The sequence below is a fragment of the Sceloporus occidentalis genome, unplaced genomic scaffold (assembly GCF_023333645.1).
Source record: "Sceloporus occidentalis isolate IW3139 unplaced genomic scaffold, rSceOcc1.0.p SCAF_73, whole genome shotgun sequence".
NCBI lineage: Eukaryota > Metazoa > Chordata > Lepidosauria > Squamata > Phrynosomatidae > Sceloporus > Sceloporus occidentalis.
In genome coordinates this window covers 4925919-4950641 of record NW_028317053.1, presented here as the reverse complement: position 1 = coordinate 4950641, position 24723 = coordinate 4925919, and the positions used below count along the sequence as shown (strand labels likewise).

The 24723-nt window shown below is 37.8% G+C and overlaps 1 protein-coding gene across 6 annotated transcripts in view; it reads left to right on the top strand.

Moving 5' to 3' along the window:
* The window catches only part of AGTPBP1 (ATP/GTP binding carboxypeptidase 1), a 104894-nt gene that overhangs the window by 31883 nt on the left and 48288 nt on the right, over window positions 1-24723 (top strand). For all 6 annotated transcript variants that reach the window (XM_089494543.1, XM_089494541.1, XM_089494540.1 and 3 more), the window contains 11 exons: window positions 4063-4190; window positions 6309-6376; window positions 7143-7206; window positions 7431-7577; window positions 11372-11503; window positions 14489-14582; window positions 15603-15640; window positions 18955-19163; window positions 21142-21319; window positions 22079-22176; window positions 24546-24662. In XM_089494543.1, the coding sequence (XP_089350669.1) occupies window positions 4063-4190; window positions 6309-6376; window positions 7143-7206; window positions 7431-7577; window positions 11372-11503; window positions 14489-14582; window positions 15603-15640; window positions 18955-19163; window positions 21142-21319; window positions 22079-22176; window positions 24546-24662 (1273 nt within the window). The remainder of the gene's footprint in view (window positions 1-4062; window positions 4191-6308; window positions 6377-7142; window positions 7207-7430; window positions 7578-11371; window positions 11504-14488; window positions 14583-15602; window positions 15641-18954; window positions 19164-21141; window positions 21320-22078; window positions 22177-24545; window positions 24663-24723) is intronic.

The window sequence follows — 24723 nt, the reverse complement described above, 5'->3', positions numbered from 1 at the left end:
CTTATGTGCCCCCAAGTCCCACTGCAGAGAGGTGGCCGAGAAGGATAACATGGTCAGTGGTGTCAAAAGCCACTAAGAGACCCAGCAGAACTAACAGGAACACTCTCCTTGTCCAGTTCAAAACTGCAACATACACCTGCATCAAATATTTCACAGACAGAAGAACACACAACATTTTCGTTCTTACACACAAAATTGGATACAAAAAGTGCACAAACAGTGGCTCTCTCCATATACCTCCACTGATTTTGCCTTTATGTATTGCAAAATTTATAAAAGACTTTAATGTAGAATTTGGCACAATCTATGATTATTTTACTTTTGATCACTCTTTATATTATTGATGGAAGCCCTTCTTTCAAGTAAATAAAGTGAACAACTCACATGCTAAAATAATTAAAAGCATGCTACATGTAGTTATTGTAAAGTGTGAAGTAGCTCTTCATCCATTATATTTTAAAGAAATCTGTCTCCAGAATTATTTAATTAAATTCAGTATAACTGTCTCAGATGATGGGAATGATTTGCTTCTTGACTGTAGACAAAAAAGAACTGTATCCTTATGACATGAAATGGTTGCCCTGGTAACTTACCAGGATGCAGTTGTGTCTGTGACAGGCTCTAGAATTGATTACTGTATGAGAAATGATTAAAGTATAGGTTACAGCTTGGTAAAAGCTTTGTAGTTTGGTAAAAGGCATTTGTAGAGGAACGAACGTTGGCATGAAGCGTGGTCATCGATTCCATGTAGCAGTTAGGATGTTCAGACCACTTTCAAAGTGGGTGGGTCTTGAGAACTCTACTCACCATTGGCAAGCAGGAAATGTTCCTCGGTGAGTTGAAAAACCTTTTGAAGCTAGCTAACAATGAGGAAAACAATTCCTTCCAAATAAGAATTACTTAGGATGATAGCAACATTTATTCATACTTTCAAGTGCTTAATTTATTTTTATGTCAGCCTTGAGAGAAACTACCAACATTTTCATAAGAATTTGAAGTACAGGGACTGAAAGGGTATCAGTTTACAGACACTTTAATCATCTTGATCTTCTGGAGAGTCAACTGGAGGCTACTGCGGAAGGTTCCCCCATACCGTTTATGAGGAAAAATATTTTGAGATTAATAGATTCTTCTTTGTATGGCTTTGGAAAAGTCCCCCACACCGTTTCCAGCCTCCAGCTGCCTCCAGTGGGGGCTTTGGAAAAGTGGAAGAACAACATACAAAAGCCATTTATTCAGAATCATATTTGTCCATGATATGGACAATAAATGTAAGAGAATTAATTTACATGAAGCCAGCTTTCAGTTAAAAATTGATGCTTTTCATCCACTGTCCTCCAGAACTGGAGAGCACTAGTCATCCAACAACTTGATTCTAAATACACAGTATTTATAATTGCAGCAGAGTTATTTCATAACTGCAGCCGTAGAACATAAATCCAACATCGCCTGTGTATACAATCACTGACATTATTTAATAAACTACTGCCATATAGGTTTTTGTTTTATTGCAGATAAATCACTATTTCAGTGTATGCATACAATAAATTTTCACTTTGCTATATTGCTTTGTTATAAGCTGACAAGGAGAGTGGTTTATAGTTCTAGTTACTAAAATGAAACAGTAGTTCCTTGTTTTTCCAAAATGGTGTTTCAAAGAAATCTGTTTAAATCCAAATTTCCACTGTTTCTGACATTCAGAGATGAGTGCTGGTGCTTGTATAGCTAAAACAGTACTACCCACACACAAGAGGAACATAGGATTAGGGAAATATCATCTGTAGAACCTGCACCCATCCCAAAACAAAATCCTCAAGGAAAAATATGGAAGCTAAACCAGAGAATAGCTCATTAAGAATTATGCATGACTCTGGAGACCAGGGTTCAATTTCTTGCTCAGCCATGAAACCCACTGGGTGACCTTGGGCAAGTCATATGCTCTCAGCAATGGCAAAACCTCTGAACAAATTTTGCCAAGAACCCCCCATGATAGGTTCACCTTATGATCATCATAAGTCAGACATGACTTGAAGTCACACCACAAAAACAACAGATGCTTAGTATACAGAGAATGCTGACTGAGGTGGGTATATCTCAGTAAATGCCAGTTCAGGGTTGATTGGTATGCTGCACATTTCACAGCATTTCACACTGTAACACTTTGATTATTTAACTTGCATATATCAACCCCATGAGCCTGCCCAGACCTTGAGATCTGCAGAGGAGGCCCTTCTTTCAGTCCCACTAACTTTGCAGGTATGGTTGGTGGGAATAGAGAGAGGACCTTCTAAGTGGCTGCCCCTAGACTTTGGCACTCCCTATACTGGCTTCCTCCTTGCTGCACTTCCTTCAGTAGGTAAACATGTTGTTTTTCAGACATGATTTTAGAATTGAAGACTTTTACGAAAAGGGCTTTTAAGAGAGTTCTGCAATTTTAAATTGTACACATTTAATTGCTTTTTATCATTTTATGTGTATGTTTCAAATATTTTTGACTTTGTAGGTTAATTCCATTTCAACTTTTTAATATATTGTAATTATTTTTAATTTGTAAGCAACTCTTGAGTCATACTCTTGGAAAAACGATAGGGTATAAATGAGAATAATAACAACAATAATGTAAGAGGTTTAATGCTTACATTTCAATTTAGAAATCTAAAGCTTAAAGATTCTTAGACTTAAATTGAGGCACCTGATAGGCAGTTCAGGATGTAAGAAACTTTGACATCACAATTTGATATCAGAATTTCTAAGGGATCAGTTGCTAATATGATCTTTGATATTGATCCAGTAAATTCTTTACAGTGATTAGACTTAGAATATTCTAATGAATAAAATAATAGAATTTCTGCTTTAGGTTCATGTTAAGACTTGAACATGAGGTGTTTCCTAAACACATCAAACTAGAAAATTGGGAGAGTCCTAAACCCCTCAAACCAGCAAGTTTCCTAATACTAAAAATATTTTTGTCTAAAGCCAGATTTATTTCAAAAAACAGTACAGCATGCCTGCTCCATACGCAGGTGCGCCATACGCAGCTTCCGGTTTACATGGAAGCCACTCTGCTATTCATTGAATGGCATGCGTGCACCATGCCACTGCTTACACAGTATTTGCCTTTCGTGGGGGGGGGGGGGTCCGGAATGAATCCCCACATAAGGCAAGGCTCCACTGTAGTTACAATTGACTGCATACAGCATTAAGGTGTTAACACTGATCTCCTTCTGATTGTGCCAGAAGAAAAGAGAGCAGAAGAAGCATGTATTGTAACTGGAAAGCAGATGGGTTCATTTTCATTTTCATTATGGTGAAGCATTGTTAATTGTGAAATTTTTTCAAGGCTTATGTGACCTAGTTGTGCAGTTTTGTATATGCATTTGTTAGTTTGTTGAAACCAGATTTTCTGTTGAAGAACTAATATCCATTCTGAAGTGCAATTGGAACTTGTCTTTTTTTTCTTGTTAGCATGCTTGCTTGAGATATTTATTTCTAATTCACATGATTCTAGATTTCTTTTCAGCACAAAAATTAGGCATGCATGCGGGGAATGGTTTTTCCCTGCAACCAGAAAATATATTATTGTGTATCTGGTAGAACATGCTCAAAATTAGAACCTTAGACAAATTTTCAAGAGCTGCAATGTGCACAGTTTAAAGCCTTTGCTCTAGATTCTGTAATATTACTGTAAGATTTCCAGAATAAAACCAGAGTTTAGGACTTAAAAAAGAGTCTTATTTAGACAAACAAAAAAGGAAGCATCAACTTAAGCACACATTGTTATGAAACTTGGGTATGAAAGCTGTCCCAAAACAGGAAGGACCAGATTTACAATAAAAAAAGAAGAGGGAAAGAGCTGGAAAACAAACAAGGCAGAGGCTGCTGCTGCTGCTGCTGCCTTTCCTTAATCAGATGAGACCAACAGTGCAGCAGGTTTTGTCCTCAAAAGCTATAGCATTGATTTATTTTAACTATGTATATTTATTCCAAGGTTATAGTACTCATTTAAGACACATACTGCACATTTTAAGTGGTTCACAACATAAACGTATTTGTTTTTTCCAGTGTAACTAACAATTCTCGGATTGTGAGCTTATTGGCACAGCTGGAGAAGATCAATGCAGAATGTTTGGTGGATGCAGATACTGCCAGATATGTTACATCAAAGATTCTACACCTAACCCAAAGTCAAGGTAAATAGATGCACTTTGAAATAAGCCATAAATTAGCTGGTACTTTTACCTCTCCCGAATTCTTGAATATGTTCTGTATGTCATGTCTGTCATTTTAAGAAATACAGCAAGTCCTTTGTATCCATGGATTCCTTATCCATGGAGTCAGCCATTCACAGCTTGGAAATATTTTAAAATATATTAATTTCAAAAAGCAAACCTTAGTTTACCATTTTATATAAGGGACACCATTTTACTATGCCATTATATTTAAAGGGACTTGAGCATCCATGAATTTTGGTATCTTTGGGGAGTCCTGTATACCAAAATACCACTATATATATACATGATATGAGCATTTTTTAGAAAAGAAATGTGTGGCTTCAAGTAATGTCTAACTTCCAGTGAACCTAAGGCAAATCTTCCACCAGTGATACTACCTTTCCACGGTGGTGGTTCATGTGGAATCCTGCAATTTGCAGTTTAGGGAGGGGCATTTAGAATTCTCATCTGGAGAGCTCTTAAGCTATGCTGATGGCATCGGTGCTGCTGGTAGCATCTCCCATATGCTTTTTGCTACTAGGCAGCAGCAGCAGTGAAAGTTGACACTGATGGAGGAACTGTCAGAGACAACAACAGTGGCACCATAGTTAAGACGTCTTAGTACTGTGCAGAAGGAGGCATGGAAAAACCCCTTTGAATGTCTTTTACCATGAAAACCCTATGGTGAGACAATCCAAAATGAATAAAGAGATAGTGCCAGAAGATGAAGCTATCAGGTCAGATGATACTCAGTGAGCTACTGAGGTACAACAGAACCAGCTAATGATACAACTAGACTCGAGCCAAAAAGACATTCAGCTGTTGGCGTGCTCAAATGTGAAAGGAAAGTCAGAAGCGAAACAACACATAGTATAAGAACATGGAATGTGAGAGATGTGAATCAGGGGAAGCTAGACATAGTAAAACAAGAAATGGAACACCTGGGGTGGGCAAGCTAAAGTAGACAGGAATGGGACATTTTGAGTCAGATAATTACAGTGTTTTACTCAGAAAATGAAAATATATGAAGAAAGGGGGAGGCATTAATTGTGAGGAGAGAAGTAGGACAACATCACATTGCTGTTATAATGCTATTATTTCACTTTAACTGCTATGGCTACCTCCTGTGGAATCCTGGGATTTTCAGTTTAGGGAGGGGCATTTAGAATTCTCATTCAGAGAGCTCTTACTAAACTACAAATCCCAGAATTCCATAGGAGGCAGCCATGGCAGTTAAAGTGGAATAATAGTGCTATAACAGTGTTGTGTGATATTGACAGTAGGAAAAGCAGTTGAAGGTTACACAAAGTCTGACTGAATCTTATCAGTAAGATGCCAAGGAAAATCTATCAATATAACCATAATCCAAGTTTATGCTCCAGCTACAGAGCCAGAAGAAAAAGAAATTGAAAGATTCTGTGCTTGAGTCCACACAAAAAAGCAGGTCTTCTTGCTAATCATAGGATATTGGAATGCAGAAGTGGGAAACGAAGCAGACTTAAAGATTGTAGGAAAATTTGGCTTAGTATCGAAAAATGAACCAGGAGAGCAACTGACTGAATTTTGTTAGGCTAACAGTTTGTTCACTGCAAACACATTCTTCAAGTAGCCAAAGTAGTGATTGTATACAGACATCACCTGGTGGCCAATATAGAGTAGACTACATAATTGGAAGCAGAAGATGTAGAAGCTTCATTCTCTCTGCAAAAACAAGACCAGAAGCAGATTGTGGCACAGACCATGAGCTGCTGATATAAAAATGACAGTAAAGCAACCATTGTTCCAAAATACAACCTGAGAACATCCCTGCAGAATGTAAAGATTAATGGCGATAGGGAATGCTGTTAGCTGCTCTGTTCAGGAAATTAGCTACCTGCTGTTACCTTTTAAAGGATACTACATTTCCCTACCCACATCCTTAATTTTCTAGTTCCATTAGTGTTTAAATGAGTTTATTGATGATGATGTTGTTTTTGCTCCTAGCAGTATTGGAGTGTTTTCTATACATTTTTTGCTACAGTTGAAATTTAAACCTCCTGTTTATTAAATTATATTGTTATGCATATAATGGAAAGAATGTGCATCTCTAACTTTCAGAAAAAATCAGGAAGGAAATGACAGCCAAAGGTTCAACAGGAATAGAAGTTATTCTCTCAACATTGGAGGTAATTTGTCTGTGTGTGAGAGAGTGAATTGCAATCTTTTGGTGATACAGTGCAGGGATGGGCAACTGCAACCATCCAAATATAGTCCATCAGCTCAGTGATGCGTTACCATTGACAGTGCTGGCTGGGTTGATGGAAGATGTAGTCCAACAACAACATGTGGAAAGTGACACTAGCTCCCAGATATAATGAGTGAGTGGACAGCTTGATTGAAATATCTTGCAGTTTGAAAGCTAGCTTCACAATTGCATAATCAGTGTAGTTTATTTATAGAATTTTTGTGTTGGACTAGAGTAAAGAGCCTATTGCTTTCTTAGAAATGTGCCATATAAGAATTACCATTAAGTATGCTATTGCTTACCTGTGGCAACCTCTGTTTAAACAACAGATTCAAAATTTAACATACAGATTGATTATGTATTATCATCGGTTCATGTAAAATAAATGGCAACTTCGGTTAGTGTTTGTATTTAGCATGTAATTAAAAAAACTAGGGCATGATGCAGCCAAAGCTGAGCCCTTTTTAAAGTCATATTGATGTCAGAGATGTACAAGAAAATATTGTCAGTTGTGTGAAATATTCTACTGTTTACTTTGAAGCACTGATTCTGGAATGAAAGAAGACTTTTAAAGTTCAGACTCCAAACCTTTTAAAATCATTTTGAATAGCTAATGTTTTTCTTTTTATAGTTTTACATGCATCTGTTTGTAGATATGAAAGATGTGACATAGATACCATGAAATGTGTACTATTGTTTCATTTTAGAATACAAGAGATTTCCAGACTACAGTCAATATCTTAAACATCTTATTGGAATTGGTGGCAGTAGGTAAGCTTTTGTGTCTGTTTGACTATATAGTGCCATTAGTAAATATTATTTTTAAGATACATTCCTGCATAATTTAGAAACACACACAGCTTAGCATTTCTGACATCAAGAAAATAAATACTCAGCGTGGCCTTTTAACTATAATTTCATTATCCTCATGATAATGCCTTAGGGATGTCTGTATGTCTTAGGGTTGCTGCTGATGGCTCATACTTTATTTCTAGGCAGTAGCCGCAGAACAAGTATTCTGGTTTCTAGAGGAGGGACACAGATTTTATTGCATTTGCTTGTGAATGTCAGTAAAGAATCTCCACCAAATGAAGACTTAATGGTGCTACTTCATTCTCTTCTTGCAAAAGTTGGTCCCAAAGGTAAGTTTAATTTGAAAACGTCCTCATGATAGCTGCTGCTTTTGTTGCAGTGAGTGGTGTTGGAAGAAAAGTGCAGACATACTGCCCAGTGCAATTCTTAAATTATGCCTCCTGAACAAGAGTAGGATTACAAATAAATAACTTTGCACTAACAGAATGGGAAAATGTGCTAGCTTTAAACTGAAGTAACTGATAGGTTGATATGCTATTGGCACAAGGTGCAAAAGGACAGAGGCACAATGTTATATCTTCTAAAGAGTTGCAGCTTCTCAAAGCATAATCATTACTACTGATATTATCTAGAAGCTATTGAAATCATCTAGATACCATCCTGATGCAGTCTTCTGTACGTGAAGTCTTCATAAAGATACGAGTCAGTAGAAAGGACAGCAATAGCTTGTTAGATAACTAGATGTGGTCATGTGGAACATACCTTCTGTTTCTTCATTTATTATTATTATTTATGGTATTTATACCCCGCCCTTCAGCCCTAAAGGCTATCAGAGCGGCTATGATATATATTTATGATATATATGATATATATATGTGAAGACCTCTTGAATACTGAATGGCTATACTGGTGGGGAAAATCTAAAGTCATTATGGATTCACAAGCCAAGGATCTTTCCCTCTCCTGATATTATGAAGTATGCAAGTGAAGCCAATAGCAGCAACAACACCAGTTGGTTCACAACCACCTTTTTTGTTCTAGAGATGGTTCTTCTGTCTTTCCAGAATGAATGGCACAGTAATACAGTGCGTCCACGTCATATGCGGGCGTGCTATACGTGGATTTGAGCATATGCTCAAATCTGCGTAGAGCCACGTGGGAGCACACGGGGTGCAAGTGGTGGCACATCCCATTGGAATGAATGGGGTGTGCACCGCCGCATGCACGAGCCCCATTTATTCCAATGGGGTTTAAGCATGCGTGGAATTCAGCTTACGTAAGGGGATCCGGAACGGATCCTCCGTGTAAGCCGAGGGCACGCTGTCATAGCTCAACTACCTGGGGCAAATTAGTAGCTAGATTTCACATCATTTTTGATTACCTCACCCTGATTACTTCACCGTGCCTAATGTATCAGGTGCCTTGACCAAAGGTGCGTGTCAAATCTGGTAACCCCCTATGTTCAGAAATCTAGGCTTCAGCAGTAAAACTCAGAAAACGTTTATTCAACAGCTACAGACCTACATCAGCGATGATTATAGTAAGAACTAAACAGTAAGTGTTAGGCATAATTAAAGCACACACAATTTTAAATCTTTGGTGGGCTGTCCTCTCATTCATCACAAAAGGAAAACATTTATTTTCCCTTTTCTGTTTCCATGAGGCCCCATATCTTTACTTCTTTTGCCTGGGTTCTGCTTGTTAATCACAAAGGAATGTGATTAACAATCTCTAGCAATAAACACCCCACTGCATGTCACATTGTTTTCCCTCAGTATTGTAGAATACATTAACACCAGTAAACATCAAGCAAATGCAGCTATCCCCTTCTAGGTTAACACCTCAAATCATGGCAGGAAAGATGTCTGATGCAGCTCCTAACAGTGATGTAGGTGGTGAATGGAGGGAAAGAACATATAAATTTATTCCTAGATAGGATCATCTGACACCAGGTCCAATATCTTCCTGGTGTCTTGCAAAAACTTTTTTCATTTTTGAGCCTATTTCTGATTGTACATGGTCACTTGTGTGCATGACACTGTGTGGTTTTTTAAAATAGTTTTATTTTAAAATATACTTTTAGTCCCTTGTAAGTTGCTCTGAGAGCCCCATGTGATCATCTATGGAAAAATTCCCTATATTCTCAAAAACCAGCCAGGGAAGTTGGCTTCTTTTCTCCCCCCACCCCCTTTTCTCTTTGCACAGTTTTACCTTATTAATGGACAGGGCAGGAATTAAACAGCAAATAAATAGAAGATTGAAAGATAGTTTAAACTTTACAAGCTAGTAAAGGTAAAGGTAGTCCCTTGACAAGAATATCTAGTCGTAACCGACAAAGGGGGCAGTGCTCATCTCCATTACAAAGCCAAAAAGCCAGCATTTTCCAAAAACAAATCCGGCGGTCACGTGGCTAGCATGATTGCACCGAATGCTGTTACCTCCCCTCTGAAGTGAAACCTGTTTATCTACTTGCATTTTCATGCTTTTGAACTGCTAGGTTGGCAGAAGCAGGAACTAGTGACAGAGCTCGTCCCATTATGCAGCACTTGGTCCTCGAACTGCCAACTTTCTGACCTTACGATCATTAGAATTGGCATCTTAACCATTAAGTCACCACATCCCCCTTAAAAGCTAGTAGTGAACTCTTAAAAGACATATGTGCCGTTGCAAAATGAGTTCCCTGAAAAATGGTAAATATCATCAGACCAGTTTAAGGTTTTGGGGTAAGGATTTAAAACCCCTAATAACTTAAGGCAGTATTATCTTTCTCCATAATCAATCTGCATAGTCACTTATGTCAATGAAAGAGGCACTTGTGGTGATCTGCATGGGACTGAGTTTTGTTTGGAGACATCCAGGCATTAGAACTTTTAGTGTAATACCTGATGGTCTACATAATTGCCTATCATCTAATAATCACACACCTATATTGGTCTTCTCTGCATCTGTAAAATATATGTTTATTTAGAGGAGTCTTTCGTAATTGAAATACCACCCATGGTTTTACTATTTTAATTGCTTCCTCTATGGTGAGTGAGGCTTAAGCAATAATAAGTAGAGACAGCCTATATTGACATGAAAAGACCACATCTTTATTTGTTACAGCTGAAGAGGCTTGGCATCAGCATCAGTCTAAAGCCAGACTTTGGCTAACCTGCCTGCCTACCAATGTTAACCAACCCATCAAGCCACTCTGCTGGGCATGTCTGGAATGAGATAGGTGGTAATCCACATAGGCAGGGCCACTGTATAACTCACTCCCTGCCACTGGGGGTAGGGTGGAACTACCATCCCTAAACTAGGCATGACTCCATTTGCCCACACTACCCAGGTCCTTTGAGAGGGGACCCCCAAATTAAGGTAGGCTGAAGATATTCTTGGCATTCAAGATGCATGGGGAATTAGGGTAACTTTAATGCTCTGGAAAAGTTGCTCACTTTGATGTAAATGTATTGACTGATCAGAACTCATTGATTAATGACAAGTTTCAGTTTCCCTTACTGTGATGTCACTAAAACTTACCGTATATACTCAACTATAAGTTGGCCTCATGTATAAGTTGGGGGCAGGTTTTAGGGCCAAAATTGGGGATTTTGATATTACCTGTGGATGTTGAGGATAAAATATAGGGTCTCAGTAACCTTCCTCTTCCTCCCCAGCCAGGCTCCCCCTCCACAGCCCGGCTATCCCCTTCAGAGACAGCTGGGCTGGGGACGACGCTTTGGGGGCGAGCACTTGCCCTCCCTCCCCCCCCCCCACCCTGGCTGTTTCACAAGAGGCAGCCTGGCTGGGGACGAGGCTTTGGGGGGGAGTGATTGCTCTCTATACTCGTCCCCAGCCTGTCTGGGAATAAGGTTTGCGGGGTGAGTGCTTGCCCTGCTTCCTCCTCCGCAACCCAGCTGTCACTACAGCTGGCTGGGGAAGAGCCTATTACTGTATTGATCTCTGTATAAGCCAACCTAGGTTTATTGGATCAATTTTTTGCAGTCTTTTCAACTTATACACAAGTATATGGTTGGTTAACTTAATTCATTAACTATGCTTTAATGAATTCTCTAAATATATTGGAGTAAGTTTTGACTTGCCATTGGTACTAATATTTCTTCTCCCTGTTGTTTTCCAGATAGAAAGTTTGGAGTAAAAGCCAGAATTAGTGGTGCTTTAAATATAACTCTAAACATAGTGAAACAGAACTTGCAAAATCAAAGGCTAATACTGCCTTGTCTCCAAGTGTTACGTGTGTACTCAAGTAACTGTAAGTATTGTAACAGCTGTTTAATATGTAAGATGAAACTGTCTTCGTATTGCATTAACATGGGTGCTAAAAACTAGTAGGTCTCTTCCCTAGCCAGCTGTTTGTGTGTGGTGGTGGTGGGGAGATTTTTTTTAAATCACTGGGACCCCATTCCCACTGGGCATATAAAGTGACATATATCACTGCGAGTCTGGATTGGATCAATTTCCGAGTCATATTCGAATCAGGTCCATCGTTCCCATTATAAAAGGGAGCAAACAGACTTGGTTTTCCTTTACCTATGTTCTCGTTCCCATTTTTATTTCTCTGTTGTATTTTGATGCAGGGTTTTTTTTTGTTCCCCATTCCCATTGCCTTTCTGGAACTGTTTTTTTTAAAGCTGTCAATCAAGCACTTAGGTGATTAGACGTCACAGTGACATCTAATCCCTCCTTTTTCTTCTTATCCCCCCTTCTTCAAACCACCCCAACATGTAGCAGCCAGCCACCACTTTTCTGTCTCAAAAAAGGAAACAAGGCTGGATGCAGGAGCCACATTCAGGGTTTGGGGTTTTTTTCTCGCTCTTTTTCCTTTCCGCTCACAAAAAGTTTTCGCCAGCCTTTTCTCCATATCCGTTCTCCTCTTTCCTTTCTTTTCTCTTCCCTCTCCAAAAAACCTAGTTTAACTTGCTTCTTTTTTTTAAAAAAAGTTTTACACACTTGAATATTTATTATTATTATTATTATTATTATTATTTGCAAAGAGAGGGAGAGAAGGATGGCTCTGTGGGGAATTTGAAGAGAAAAAAAGTTGGGTTGGATAGCTACATAAAGAGAGAGAGTTGTATTTCTTAGCGTTCCTCCTTTTAATTTTTTGGGGGGTGCTTAGGCAGCCTAAGGCCCTTTTATTACAGTTGGGAGCCTCGGGGATTACCAAGGCAGAAAGAGGCACCCATTTGAAAGCCAATGGGGCTCCTCGCGAGCAAAAGCCTCAGGTCCATCATTCCTGCCTCAGGAGGATTTGGGGGAAGGCATTTCCTTCCCACCCCTTTTCTGTCTCAAAAAAGGAAACAAGGCTGGATGCAGGAGCCACGGATGCGACACGGCAGCTGCAAAAAAGAAAAAACCTCTGGAAAAGTGCAGTCAGGATAACCTGGGTTATCCACTGCTGATTCAGGTTTTAGCTAGAGAAATTGATCAAAATTGGATCGAACGCGGATTCAAATGGCAACGATTTTCCTTAAACAAGGATCGAATGCGAGTTCAAATGGGAACGATGTTCCTATAATCTGATTCTTGATTTGATTTATAGCTCAGTGGGAATGGGGCCTGGTTTTCTAATCAAGGGTATTGCAAGTACAATACATGACATCCCCACAGTTGCTCATGCAACAGCTCCATCCTTTTCTTTCTTTGTGATAGCCTGGCTCTTACATTCATAGAAATCCATAACATCTGCCTTTAATGGGGCTGACCCTTGAGCACTGAGTGATAGGCATCACTTCACAAATAATCTGTCAATAGGTATGAGGATTACTTAGCATCTGTAAATGAAAGGAGGATCTTGCCTGCTTTATTCTTAATTAAATGTTGTATTATCAGCACTACTTGTTTAATGCTAATCAGGATTCCCTTGGTTAGTAAACCCTTGTTAGTATTAACCATTAATATAATGCCAATATGATATTTAACAGGAGGGGGATGCAGAGCCTGTAATCTTCTTAATCATAATTAAGAGAATGTCAGTATTAGTTCAGCAACAGTTGTAAAATTAAATATGGTTAAATATTTCAAAATAGTACCCGTGTAGCAAACAGTTCCTTTGGTATGGAATCAGTCTACCACTTAGACCTTCTGGCTTGCCAGTCATCATATTTCCATTAGTATGCTTAACTAAACAGATTAGTATGGAAGAGATTAATTAGTGAACAAATGCAGTAAAGTAGTTATCCTGCCAATACTTTTGCCTCAAGAATAATTTATAACCATAGCAGATAGTATTTTATAAACATTATAAAACAGAGCTTTTGTAGCATACAGCATTATGGTCTTGCTTAACTTTGGGCGTAACGCTGAATTCAGGTTTGGAAAGCATATCCTTGGGACTGCACTTCATCAGTGGGCAGCACTGGGCATGGTCTGGAGCTGGGGATAGAGTAGATGAGGCCAAAATAGGCAGAACCCAATGTAATTTTACCAGTATTAACATTTCCTTATCGAGCATACAAAACAGCTCATTTTAAAAAAATATCTCTTAAAGTGAGCCCTAGCAAAGCAACTTATAGGCATGCAAAGCACTGATGGCTCATGAACCAAGCAAGATGGGGCTCACCATCCTGCAATAGCAGTGTAAGGTGTGCCACTGCATAGACCTGATGCCTCCACTGATGCAAAGTATAGCTTAATCCTGTGTATGTTATTTACAAGCGGGATGCTTGAAGTTAAAATCTTTAAATGCTCTCTTAATGTCCAGTCAGTGCTTGGGAACAACAGCAAAAGAAGTCTGCAGATTATGTTCAAGTGCTAGAGGTTGCCCATCCCTGTTGTATACCTTTATATTTTATACTCTTAAACTTCACTAGACATTTACATAGAGAAGAAGTAGGCAAAGTGTGACTTGCAGAACATATGGAGCCTACTAGGCCATTTTGGCGGCCCCTTGGCTTGCCCTGCCCCTCTGATGTTCAAAAATATCCAATTACTACTGTAGCAAGAAACACCCTGCTACTTCCTGCCCCCCTAACATCCAAAATCACGAATAGATGTAAACCTGAGGCCATCTTGGAAGCGCAGGAGCCTGCATGTCCATGGGTTGAAGAATAGTTCCATGCATCTCCTGTAGTTGTCCACCACTTGCATACAGTATTTCATTAAGGAAATGTTTAATTTTGGTATATCATCAATTATAATAGGTAAGATGTTGTCTTAGATGTGCAGTGTTTTAAGTGCAAATATTTGTGTCATTATGTTTGCATTTTGGTCTAAAAATGTGATCTTTTGTTTTCAGCTGTAAATGCTGTGTCCTTGGGTAAGAATGGAGTTGTAGAATTGATATTTAAGATAATTGGTCCTTTTAGCAAGAGGAATACTGGCCTTATGAAGTGAGTAGAATATTGGAATATATTGAAAATATGTACTTCTTAATAGTTTGGACATTATTTATTTTAAAAGAAGATTTCAGATGAAGCATGAATGTCATCTCTAAAGATTTTTAAAATATTCTGCTAAAGCAGTAATTCTCAAACATTGGGGCAGGACTGTGGGGAGGCCTGATCCCTCCTCCTTCTGTGCTTCCCAACTTTTTTTCCCCTGAAGGCAAAGAGAAAGGCAAGGAGGATGCTTGGAGTCTCTGTCAGAGGGAGAAGAAAAAGAGGCCAGCTACTTTATAAAATGTTAACATGAATATACATGAATGGGTGAATAAAAATATGCACACTAAAAAACAAAATATTTTTATTATATACTATGCTGACCAGGGGGCGTGCGATATCTGCATGTACATGTAAAAGGGATCCCAAGGTAAAATGCTTGAGAACCACTCTGCTAAAGAACTGATGTTAAGAAAATTGAATTAGTTTGTTACTTTATTTAAGAGGTGGCTCCTGAGACTTGATGCACAAAAGCAGTCTTTTTATTCTTTTTATAAGTCACAGTCCAGACAACATGTTCTTTGTACTGAAGAAGTCTTTTGATTTCTCCATTCCTCACAATAGCTTCCACATGAAACATTCTTAATAGATTGCTTATATAGTAACAGAAATTGGTAGCTTAATGTCTTTTTTATGTTCGCTTATTTGAAAAATCAATTTCAGCACAGCCTGATCCTGTATATTGTCTGTAAGCTCCATTAAAACATGCTATAGTAGGAATGCTTGGAATCAACAGAAATCTTAAGTTTACAAAACCAGTATCTAGACTATGTATACTTGTACTGTTGTAAGGAGACAAATCTTGTGGACTATAAAACAAACATCATTTGAATTAATTTTATTCATTTTTATATCATTGCAGTTTAGCACTGTAGTCCTATTAGGCTGCTTAAATACAAGCAAGACTGCATGCTGTTTTTTGATTTTTGTATTTGATTGTCTATTTTTTCTTTTGTTTTTTTATATTCACAGGGTTGCATTAGATACCCTTGCTGCATTGCTAAAATCAAGTAAGTGTATGCTTCAATATTTATCAAAATTATTATAGAATACCTGAGATATGAAAAGTTTTAAATAGGTTTTTGTTTGTTATTATGCCAAATAATTAAAATGGAAAATTAACATTCTGTTACTCAAAGCATCCAAAAGCAAAAACCTTTGACTGCATAGATCATGAAAAGCTATGGAATGCCCTTATGGAATGACATGGGAATGCCAGTATACGTATATGATAGTCCTGATGAGATATCTGTACTCAGGACAAGAGGCTACTATCAGAATGGAACATAGAGAAACAGAATGGTTCCCAACTGGCAAAGGGCTCAGACAAGGCTGCATCTGATCACCCTACCTGTTCAACTTCTATGCAGAACATATTTGTAAGAAAAGCAAGTTGGACACAGAAGAAGGAGGAGTGAAAATAGGAGGAAGGAATATCAACAATCTAAGATATGCAGATGGCACCATAACACTAGCAGAAAATCTCATAGACCTGGAACAACTACTAAGGAAGATCAAGGAATAAAGTGCAAAGGCAGGCTTGCTTTTGACCATAAAGAAAACATCATCATCATCATCAAACCTTTATTACAGTCAACAGACCTCCAGGCAAAAAAATAAAAATTAAAAACTTAAAAACAGATCAAAACAGTTAAAACCAGTTTGACATAGCAATGACATATTGAGCATAATTATGCAAAGTCTGTACAATTAAAAATAATACATTCAGTTAGGAGCATATCTGGCCCTTGTTGTGCAAAACAGATACTGTACACTGTAAAATGAGCTAGGTCAAAAGGGGATGTTTACTGTTGATTACTAATACCAGTTATTTATTCTTGCTGTAGTAATTATAGCCCTGCGTGTCTTGATTGCTGCAAAACAAAATTTTGCCACCTCTTCTGTGACCCTTTTGTCAGTGTCCTTCAATAGGTATCTTGTACACCAGCCCTGAGATCTTCCTTGAAATTTAATAAGGGTTTAATTAATCTCAGTCTGTCATCCTTGTAGAAAATACATATGAGAAGGGTATGTGATATAGATTCTACAGACCCTTCTCCACAAGGGCACAGACGATCTTTATATTCAACATGCTGAAAACGGCCTTCCAATACTGCAGATGGAAATACATTAAATCTTGCTTTAGAAAATGCCAAGCGATATTTGGGGATTGTAAGATTTTTCAAGTAATTTGCGCCACCCTTTATATTAAATTCTAGGCCTAACTTAATGGGAGAGCAGGTTGTGTTGGCGAGTGATGATGAGTGCTGGTTGTCGATATCTCTAATCCTTTGTATGAAGATTTTCCTTGCCATTGTCCACTTTAACATGCATAGAAAACTATCTGAAAGGCCCAATCTCTGAAGCTTTTCTTGGATCGCTCTGAGTGTTTGAGATTTGTATGAGTTGTTCCATATCAGGTTCATGAAGCCTCTTTCTGGGCCTGCAAACATAAGCTTTAGCCAGTATCTTAGAGCCCATTCCCATGCAATACATTCCATTGATATACATCCAGATTCCAATCTCAAGGTAGCTGATGACACACATTTTGGGACTCCAAACAAATTTCTAAGAAAGGTTGATAGAACCTGTTCAACCAATGAAGAGAAGCCCAATATCCATATTGGAATGCCAAACAGTAACTGAGGGATAACCTTAGCCTGCTGTACCCTACATGCAGCTGGTATAAATTGGCCTCCCTTGGTGTGAAAAAAACGGGATATTGCTTTACTGCTGTTACTTGCAGACTGGACAGCTGCTGTGCGATGAGATACCCATGCGCCATCTGCTTGAAAGATTATACCTAGGTACTTAAAACATCTAACCTGATTGATTTTATGACCCGCTATTTCCCAATCATTTACAGTACGAGTCTTAGAGAAAATCATAATTTTAGATTTATCATAATTAATGGTTAGTTGGTTTTCATCACAGTACTGTATAAATACTCGTAACAGGCGCTTTAGTCCGATTTTAGTAAAAGAAAGGAATAAAGTGCAAAGGCAGGCTTGCTTTTGACCATAAAGAAAACAAAAATAATGCCAACGGAGAATCTATACAAATTCAATGTAGACAATGAAGAAATAGAAATAGTAAAAGAATCCCCATACCTGGGATCAAACACTGATAGAAATAGGGACTGCAGCCAGGAAATCAGAAGAAGGTTAAGAATGGGGAGGGCAGCTATGAAAGAACTAGAAAAGATTCTAAAATGCAAAGATATACTACTGAGCATAAAAGTTAGGATCATACAAGCCATTATATTCTCTATTTCCATGTATGGGTTTGAGAGCTGGACAGTTCAAAAAGAAGATAGGAAGAAAATCAATTCATTTGAGATGTGGTGATTGAGAAGAGCACTGAGGATTCTGTGGACAGCCAAAAAGACAAACAAATGGGTCCTAAAACAGATCAAGCCAGAAATCTTCCAGAAGCCAAGGTGACAAAACTGAGGCTGTCATACTTTGGAATCATCATGGGAAGACACAACTCATTGGAAAAAACAATAATGCTAGGAAGAGTGGAGAGCAGTAGAAAGAGAGGAAGATTGCATGCTAATAGATGCACTCTATTAAGGAGGTCACAGGTAGGAGTTTACGGGAATTAAGCATAGCAGTGGAGGACAGGGAGTCTTGGAGATGTCTCATACAAGGTCACTAAGGGTTGAGATTGACTAGAAGGCAGTTAACAACAATACTTTATATAGAAAGAATCAGGAATTCCATGGTGTTAAAGTCAGTGAGTGATTATGCTAAGGGAAGGGAAATGCAGAAAATTGCACTGATGTATCACTACACTTCAGGATAATAACCACATTTTTCAGTACTCATATTTCTACTTGCAAGTGCTGATAATATCTGTTTTTACAGATTTTTTGTTAGATAGAAGTTTCTATGTAAGTTAAGTATTCCAGGGAGAAGTACATTTTTTCTTTCCCTTTCCAGCTTATCCTCACACGAATATGATGTGGTAAGCTAAGATGAGAATGTGTGTGACTGATCTGTGAACAGTCAGAAATTTTAATTTTGGATAGAGACTGTAAGTCTCCCTGTTCTAAATAAAATATTTTAGCTCGTATCGGTAACGTTATTGACTTGTGCAAAAGTTTGCATATATATGTCAGTTTCAAACATCTTTCAGGAATCATTTACAGTGCTTGTTTTTAAATATTTTGTCTACATATGTAATATGAAAACAAAACAATAAGACATCAAAATGACAGCAGAAATAAAATCAGTTATTTGGATCTTATTCTATTTGACTTGTTTAACTGTTTAGAATTCTTTGACAACTTGCTAATGCCTAAATCTTCTCCCTCCCCCAGAAACGAATGCAAGGCGAGCTGTAGACAGAGGCTATGTCCAAATGCTTCTAACAATTTATGTAGATTGGCACCGTCATGATAGCCGGCATAGACACATGTTGATCCGTAAGGGAATCTTGCAGTCTATTAAAAGTGTTACAAACATCAAATTGGGAAGAAAAGCATTCCTTGATGTTAATGGGATGAAAATTCTGTATAACACTTCACAAGTAAGTTTTAAGACTTTATATTGTTAATAATGTAATAATAATAATAATAATTTGTTTTATTTATATACCGCTATTCCAAAGATCATAGCGGTGAACAGCAAGTAAGCTAATTAGCAAGTAAGCTAATTTGCCCCCAACAGTCTGGGTACTCATTTTAGCGACCTCGGAAGGATGCAAGCCTGAGTCGAGCTTGGGCCCTTTTGCTGGTCTTGAACTCGCAACCTTCTGGTTTTGAGTAAATGGCTGCAGTACAGGCATTTAACCACTGCGCCACCAGTGTACAGTGGTACCCCGGGATACGAATGCGCTGCCTTACGAAATTTCCGGGTTACGAAAAAAATCCATTCAATTAAATAGTTCCGGGTTACGAAGGTCATTCCGGGTTACGAAGAAAATTTTTGGTGCTTTTCGGCGCGATTTCGCACGAAATCGCGGCTTTCGCTATTAGCGCCTATGGGCTTTTCGGCTAGCGAAAGTTTCCGGGTTACGAAAGCGGCGGCAGAACGAATTAATTTCGTAACCCGGGGTACCACTGTATACTGAAGGTTCTTTATATGCCAATGAGATGACAATGTAAATATGCATTATTGATAAAATCTTGAACACTTTGTTAATTATTGCTTTTCTTCAGCTATATAACACTGATATTTCATAGGGAATTACGTTCAATCTGATCTGCTAATTTTGACATTCTGAAGATTCAGCTAACTTTCACTTGACTGTACTGCCTTTTATAGTTTGCAGTTGCCCTTGCTCTTATTTCCTTGGCACATTTTATCCCACTGTTCAGCCAAAAATATTCCAGGCCATTGTACACTTGGCAAATAAAAATGTGAGTTCTCTCTGCAAGCCTGTTATTTAAACTATCCAAAAGAACATACACAACCATGGCCCCCAGGTTATGGAATAACCTGCTGGAAGAGATCTGTCTCATCACTACCTTAGATGCCTTTAAGAAGGCACTAAAGATGGATCTCTTCCGGCAGGCATATCCACCCGACCTTCTAAAAGAACTGTAGATAACCCCTCTTCTGGTCATAATAGCATAACTTGATCGATGTATTGTTGTTGCTGTGATGTAATTTTATACAATTTGATGTTTTTAGTATATGTATTTTAGATATGATTGCCATTGTATGGAGATTTTCTGGTTGTAATCCCACTTCGATCCATTGGGAGAAGTGGGAAAATACAAATAAAACTTATTATTATTATTATTATTATTATTAAACATCAGCAGAAAAGATAGAGGGGATAATAGCAAGAGTTGGTATGGTATAGTATAAAAAAAGAATATGATTAATCATGTTGGATTTAAAAGCAATGACTAGCCTGTATGGAAACACAACAAATCTTTAGGGTTTTGGGGTTCTTACTTTAACAGTTTTAATAATAATAATAATAATAATAATAATAATAATAATAATAATAATAAATTTATTTATTTGTATCCCGCCCCTCTGAGAACAATCGGGGCGGCTAGTGTAATGTGAGATCTTCTATAACGTCAAGAGCTAGAACAACATTAAAGGCCTTAAGGTCAAATTAATAACCCAATAGTGATGAATTGAGTCTCTCAACAGCTCCATGCAGGATGAAGTGTCCTTAATGAAAATCTGAACATGGGATCTCTATTCACTAATACCTGCTGAAAGGGGAGGCTTAAGCAGTATGTGTGCATTCCATTCTCTTTCCTTGCCTCATCTATTGGAAAACATCTGTTGCTTCATTGTTCATGTTTTTTAATGTGCACCAATTTTGTGAACTCCATGCCAAGAGATGAAAACATTAATTTGCATCCTTTAATAAAAAAAGTATTGGCTGATCATCTTTACTATAAACCTTTGGTTTTTAATAATATCTGGTTGGCAACAGTAAGATGCTTTTGTCCATGAATTGAAGGGAAATATTAAACTTTGCAGAGCAGAAACTCTGAACTAATAGCAACCATTTTAAAATGACTTATTTGTTGTAATAGGAATGCCTGGCGGTAAGAACTCTTGATCCACTAGTCAACACTTCCAGTCTAATAATGAGAAAATGCTATCCTAAAAACCGTCTTCCACTACCAACCATTAAAAGTGCTTTCCATTTCCAACTGCCCGTCATACCTGTTAGTGGCCCAGTGTATCAGCTGTATAGTTTGCCTCCTGAAGGTATGGTTCATTTTGAAATGTAATGGGTTTGTCTATATCTGCTCTTAGAGAGTAAAAAAAAAAGTATGTTGGTATAGGAACATAACATTATATAATCTTTTCTCTTTTTTGTTTGCATTCCTGAAATGTTATACAGATTCTATTTTTTAAAGTTGACCTCTTTAAAAAAAGAAAGAAAGAAAGAAAACGCAAGAAAAAAAGAGATTGAACTGTGATCCTAAATTTTCCTTTTGACCTCTGAAGCAAGACTGTAAAATAATAATAGATTGGGTTTAAAATAATTTTAGTTAGTTTAACTTGTCCTAATGGCTTACGTCCATTTTTTTGAACAAGTGGAAGACAGCATGCTTATTGAAATACTGCTCTTCCTCTGCTCTCTCCCATCCAAAAGCCCTTTATTGTGGGAGGGCTGTCAAACAATGTGGACTGCTTTGTCCAAATAGAGTATTATTAAGGCCTCAGGTACCACTTAGCACTGCATCTGAAGAAGTGGGTTTATATTCACGAAACCTCATGCTAAAAAAACAAAAACAGTTAGCCTTCAATATCTTTTTTATAAAATAATATATTTATTTATGTGACTTGAAGAATCTGTATAATTAAACATACAGCACATGGTCTTATGGGAAATTTAATTCATATATAATAATAGGTATCAGTTGATGAGTGAAAAGTTTCACATGCATCATTTCTTTTCTGGGATGTACATATTGTAGAAAACGTACATCTGCCCTACTTATAGAGCATTTTATATCACAGTGGATGACGTAGTAGATGAAAGTGATGACAATGATGATACCGAAACAGAATCTGAGATTGAAAACGATAATGAAGATGACTCAGATCAACATTTTAAGGTTGGTAATAGAACTGAGGAAATAGCACTCACACCTTGTTCTGAAAATATTTTTTTTAGTTTGTGCATCATATTTTCAAAAACGTGAGGGTTGAAAACTTTCAAATTCAGTTTAAACATTTCATTTCATTAATGGACCATGTGGATATTCAGAGGGGGTGAAATGTGGCATATATTTTGTGTGTGTGCTCATGCAAATACTTTCCAACTGCATTGCATGCAAGGTGTGACTAGGGTAAATGATACAGAATGGAATTAATGTTTGAGCAGTTTCAAAGTGAAAGAAATACACCATGGATTTACATGGATAATGATTTTACTGTCACAAGTAAATAGTCTTTAAATTTATCAGAGTAAATTTCAGAGTATATGAGCTAAAATAATACAGAAAGTTTCAGATGTGGAAGCATCTGTTGGTATGTTATCCTACTAAGCTACTATAGCTACTACAAATTTATGTGTCAGTGGCGTGATATCATAGCATAATGCATTTTAATCACCAAAATGAATAATGCCATGTCTAGAATCAGAAACCAGTTTTTAAAGCATTTATATCATCAAAAAGCAAAGGTATGGCTTTTTTTTTGAAAAAGCACAATTTTATGCATCAGATTTGTTGGGATTTATTTATTTATTTATTCTATAATAAAATGTAAAGTTTTATGTGATAGATTGTATCTTATTCACAGTGTTTGTGGCAACTTAAGCTAATAACATGCACTGTTGACGTTGAAAATAGAACAACAAAACCAGATAGCACAGTGCAATTTAAGACTGTTATCTTAATGTTCAGAATCTTTATATATTCAGCTTCCTCCCTGAAGCTTTTTAAACATGAGAGACTCGCTGCATATTTTACTAAAGGAAGAACTATAAATGTCCAAAAGAATCACTATGCAGGTAATTCCGTTATTTTAAATGAACATGGACAAACCTGCAGAGAAGTGTATGAAGTTTGGGCCAGAATGCCTTTATGCAGAACTGGAACATGGTTATACTGTTTTCTTAACATCCATTGTAGTGTGGCTATTCCCTATAGTAGCCTACTTGTTGATCCTATTTAGAGTAGATCCATTGAATCAATGGGAACTTGGTAAAACATTTATGCAAGTGACTAAATGGGTCTACTCTATCTAGAATTAAAATTTAGAGCATAGTGTATTAAACTGTATCTTAAATGTTGAATACATTTTACCTTTGCTATTAACAATATTTCACACATGGGACATAACTGACTTATCATCATGTAACACTGAGTTAGAATATAGCATAAATGTAAGCAAAAAGAACCGGAACAATGTGCTATGATAAGCCCCTCACCGCAGGCAGTGTGAGCAGGGAGAAGCCCATATTTAAGTTCATTTCCCCCAATTCCTGGCTTATAGTTGTTTGCAGATCACAAACCATGGGTTAGAATAACTTTTACTTTGTTGAAGAAGCGAGGGATTGTAGTTTTCTTGCTTTAGTAACATATTAGAGTTTACTTGAAACCATGATTCTTGGTTCACACATAATATCAATCAAGGAATTGGCTGAATCCTAGTATGTTCCTCATGTCAGCCGTGTGAAGCATCAGCTTAAGCCCAATGCTTCATATGGGCTTCCTTCTGCTCATAAAAAAATAGAACTCTTTAATACTTTTGAGTTAATCGGTGTTTAGAGATTTTCATGCATTTCCTCCTGAGTTGTTTTCTTGGACATACTGTACTTAATAAATTTAAACTGAAAAGTATATCAGTTACTATAAGTACAGTCAGCCCTCCACTCTCCCAGTGGATAAGGGTGCAGCCCCCTTGGAAAAGTGGAAAAACTTGAATATCTCTGAGTGACCCAAATTGTATTTAATACATACAAACAGTACCTGCACTGGTAGAGTGTCTGGTCCTGCCTGCTGGCACATTCCCTCATCCACTTGCTTGTGCAGATAAGGGGGAAGGAGTGGGACATGGGGAGCAGGAGGAGGGGGAAAAGAGACACCTGGTCCATCTTCCTCCTGGCCACATGAATGAGTGAGTGAATGTGCATACTTTCCCTCCTCACGCTCCCCTGTCTCACCCCTTTCTCCCCTCCTACATGAGTGAGTGCATGCACCTTCCTTGTGCTTCCCAGATCCCATCCTCTACTCCCCCCCCCCGCTTGAGCACACACACCATCCCTCCTTGTGCTCCCCCCATCCCATCCCTTCCACCGACATATGTGGTTGGGCCCACCTACTCCACCAATTTGATTCCCTCCCAGCGACACCAGTGTTGTAGGGTGGTGACAAATATTGTACAGTAGTCTGTGAATAATTAAATCCCTGAATGCTTAATTTACAAATATGGAGAGGCGACTGTATTTAGTAATGTAGATTGGCTTTCCCTTCCCCAGAATGATGACATAGAGACAGATATCAACAAATTGAAACCAAAGCAAGAATTGGGACGACCTTTTGAAGATCTACTGATGTATGAACAATTTTTTCCAGAACTTACAGAAGACTTTCAGGTATAGATGTTGATATTATTCTTAAAAATGTACCATTCATGAGAAATGCAAAAGAAATACC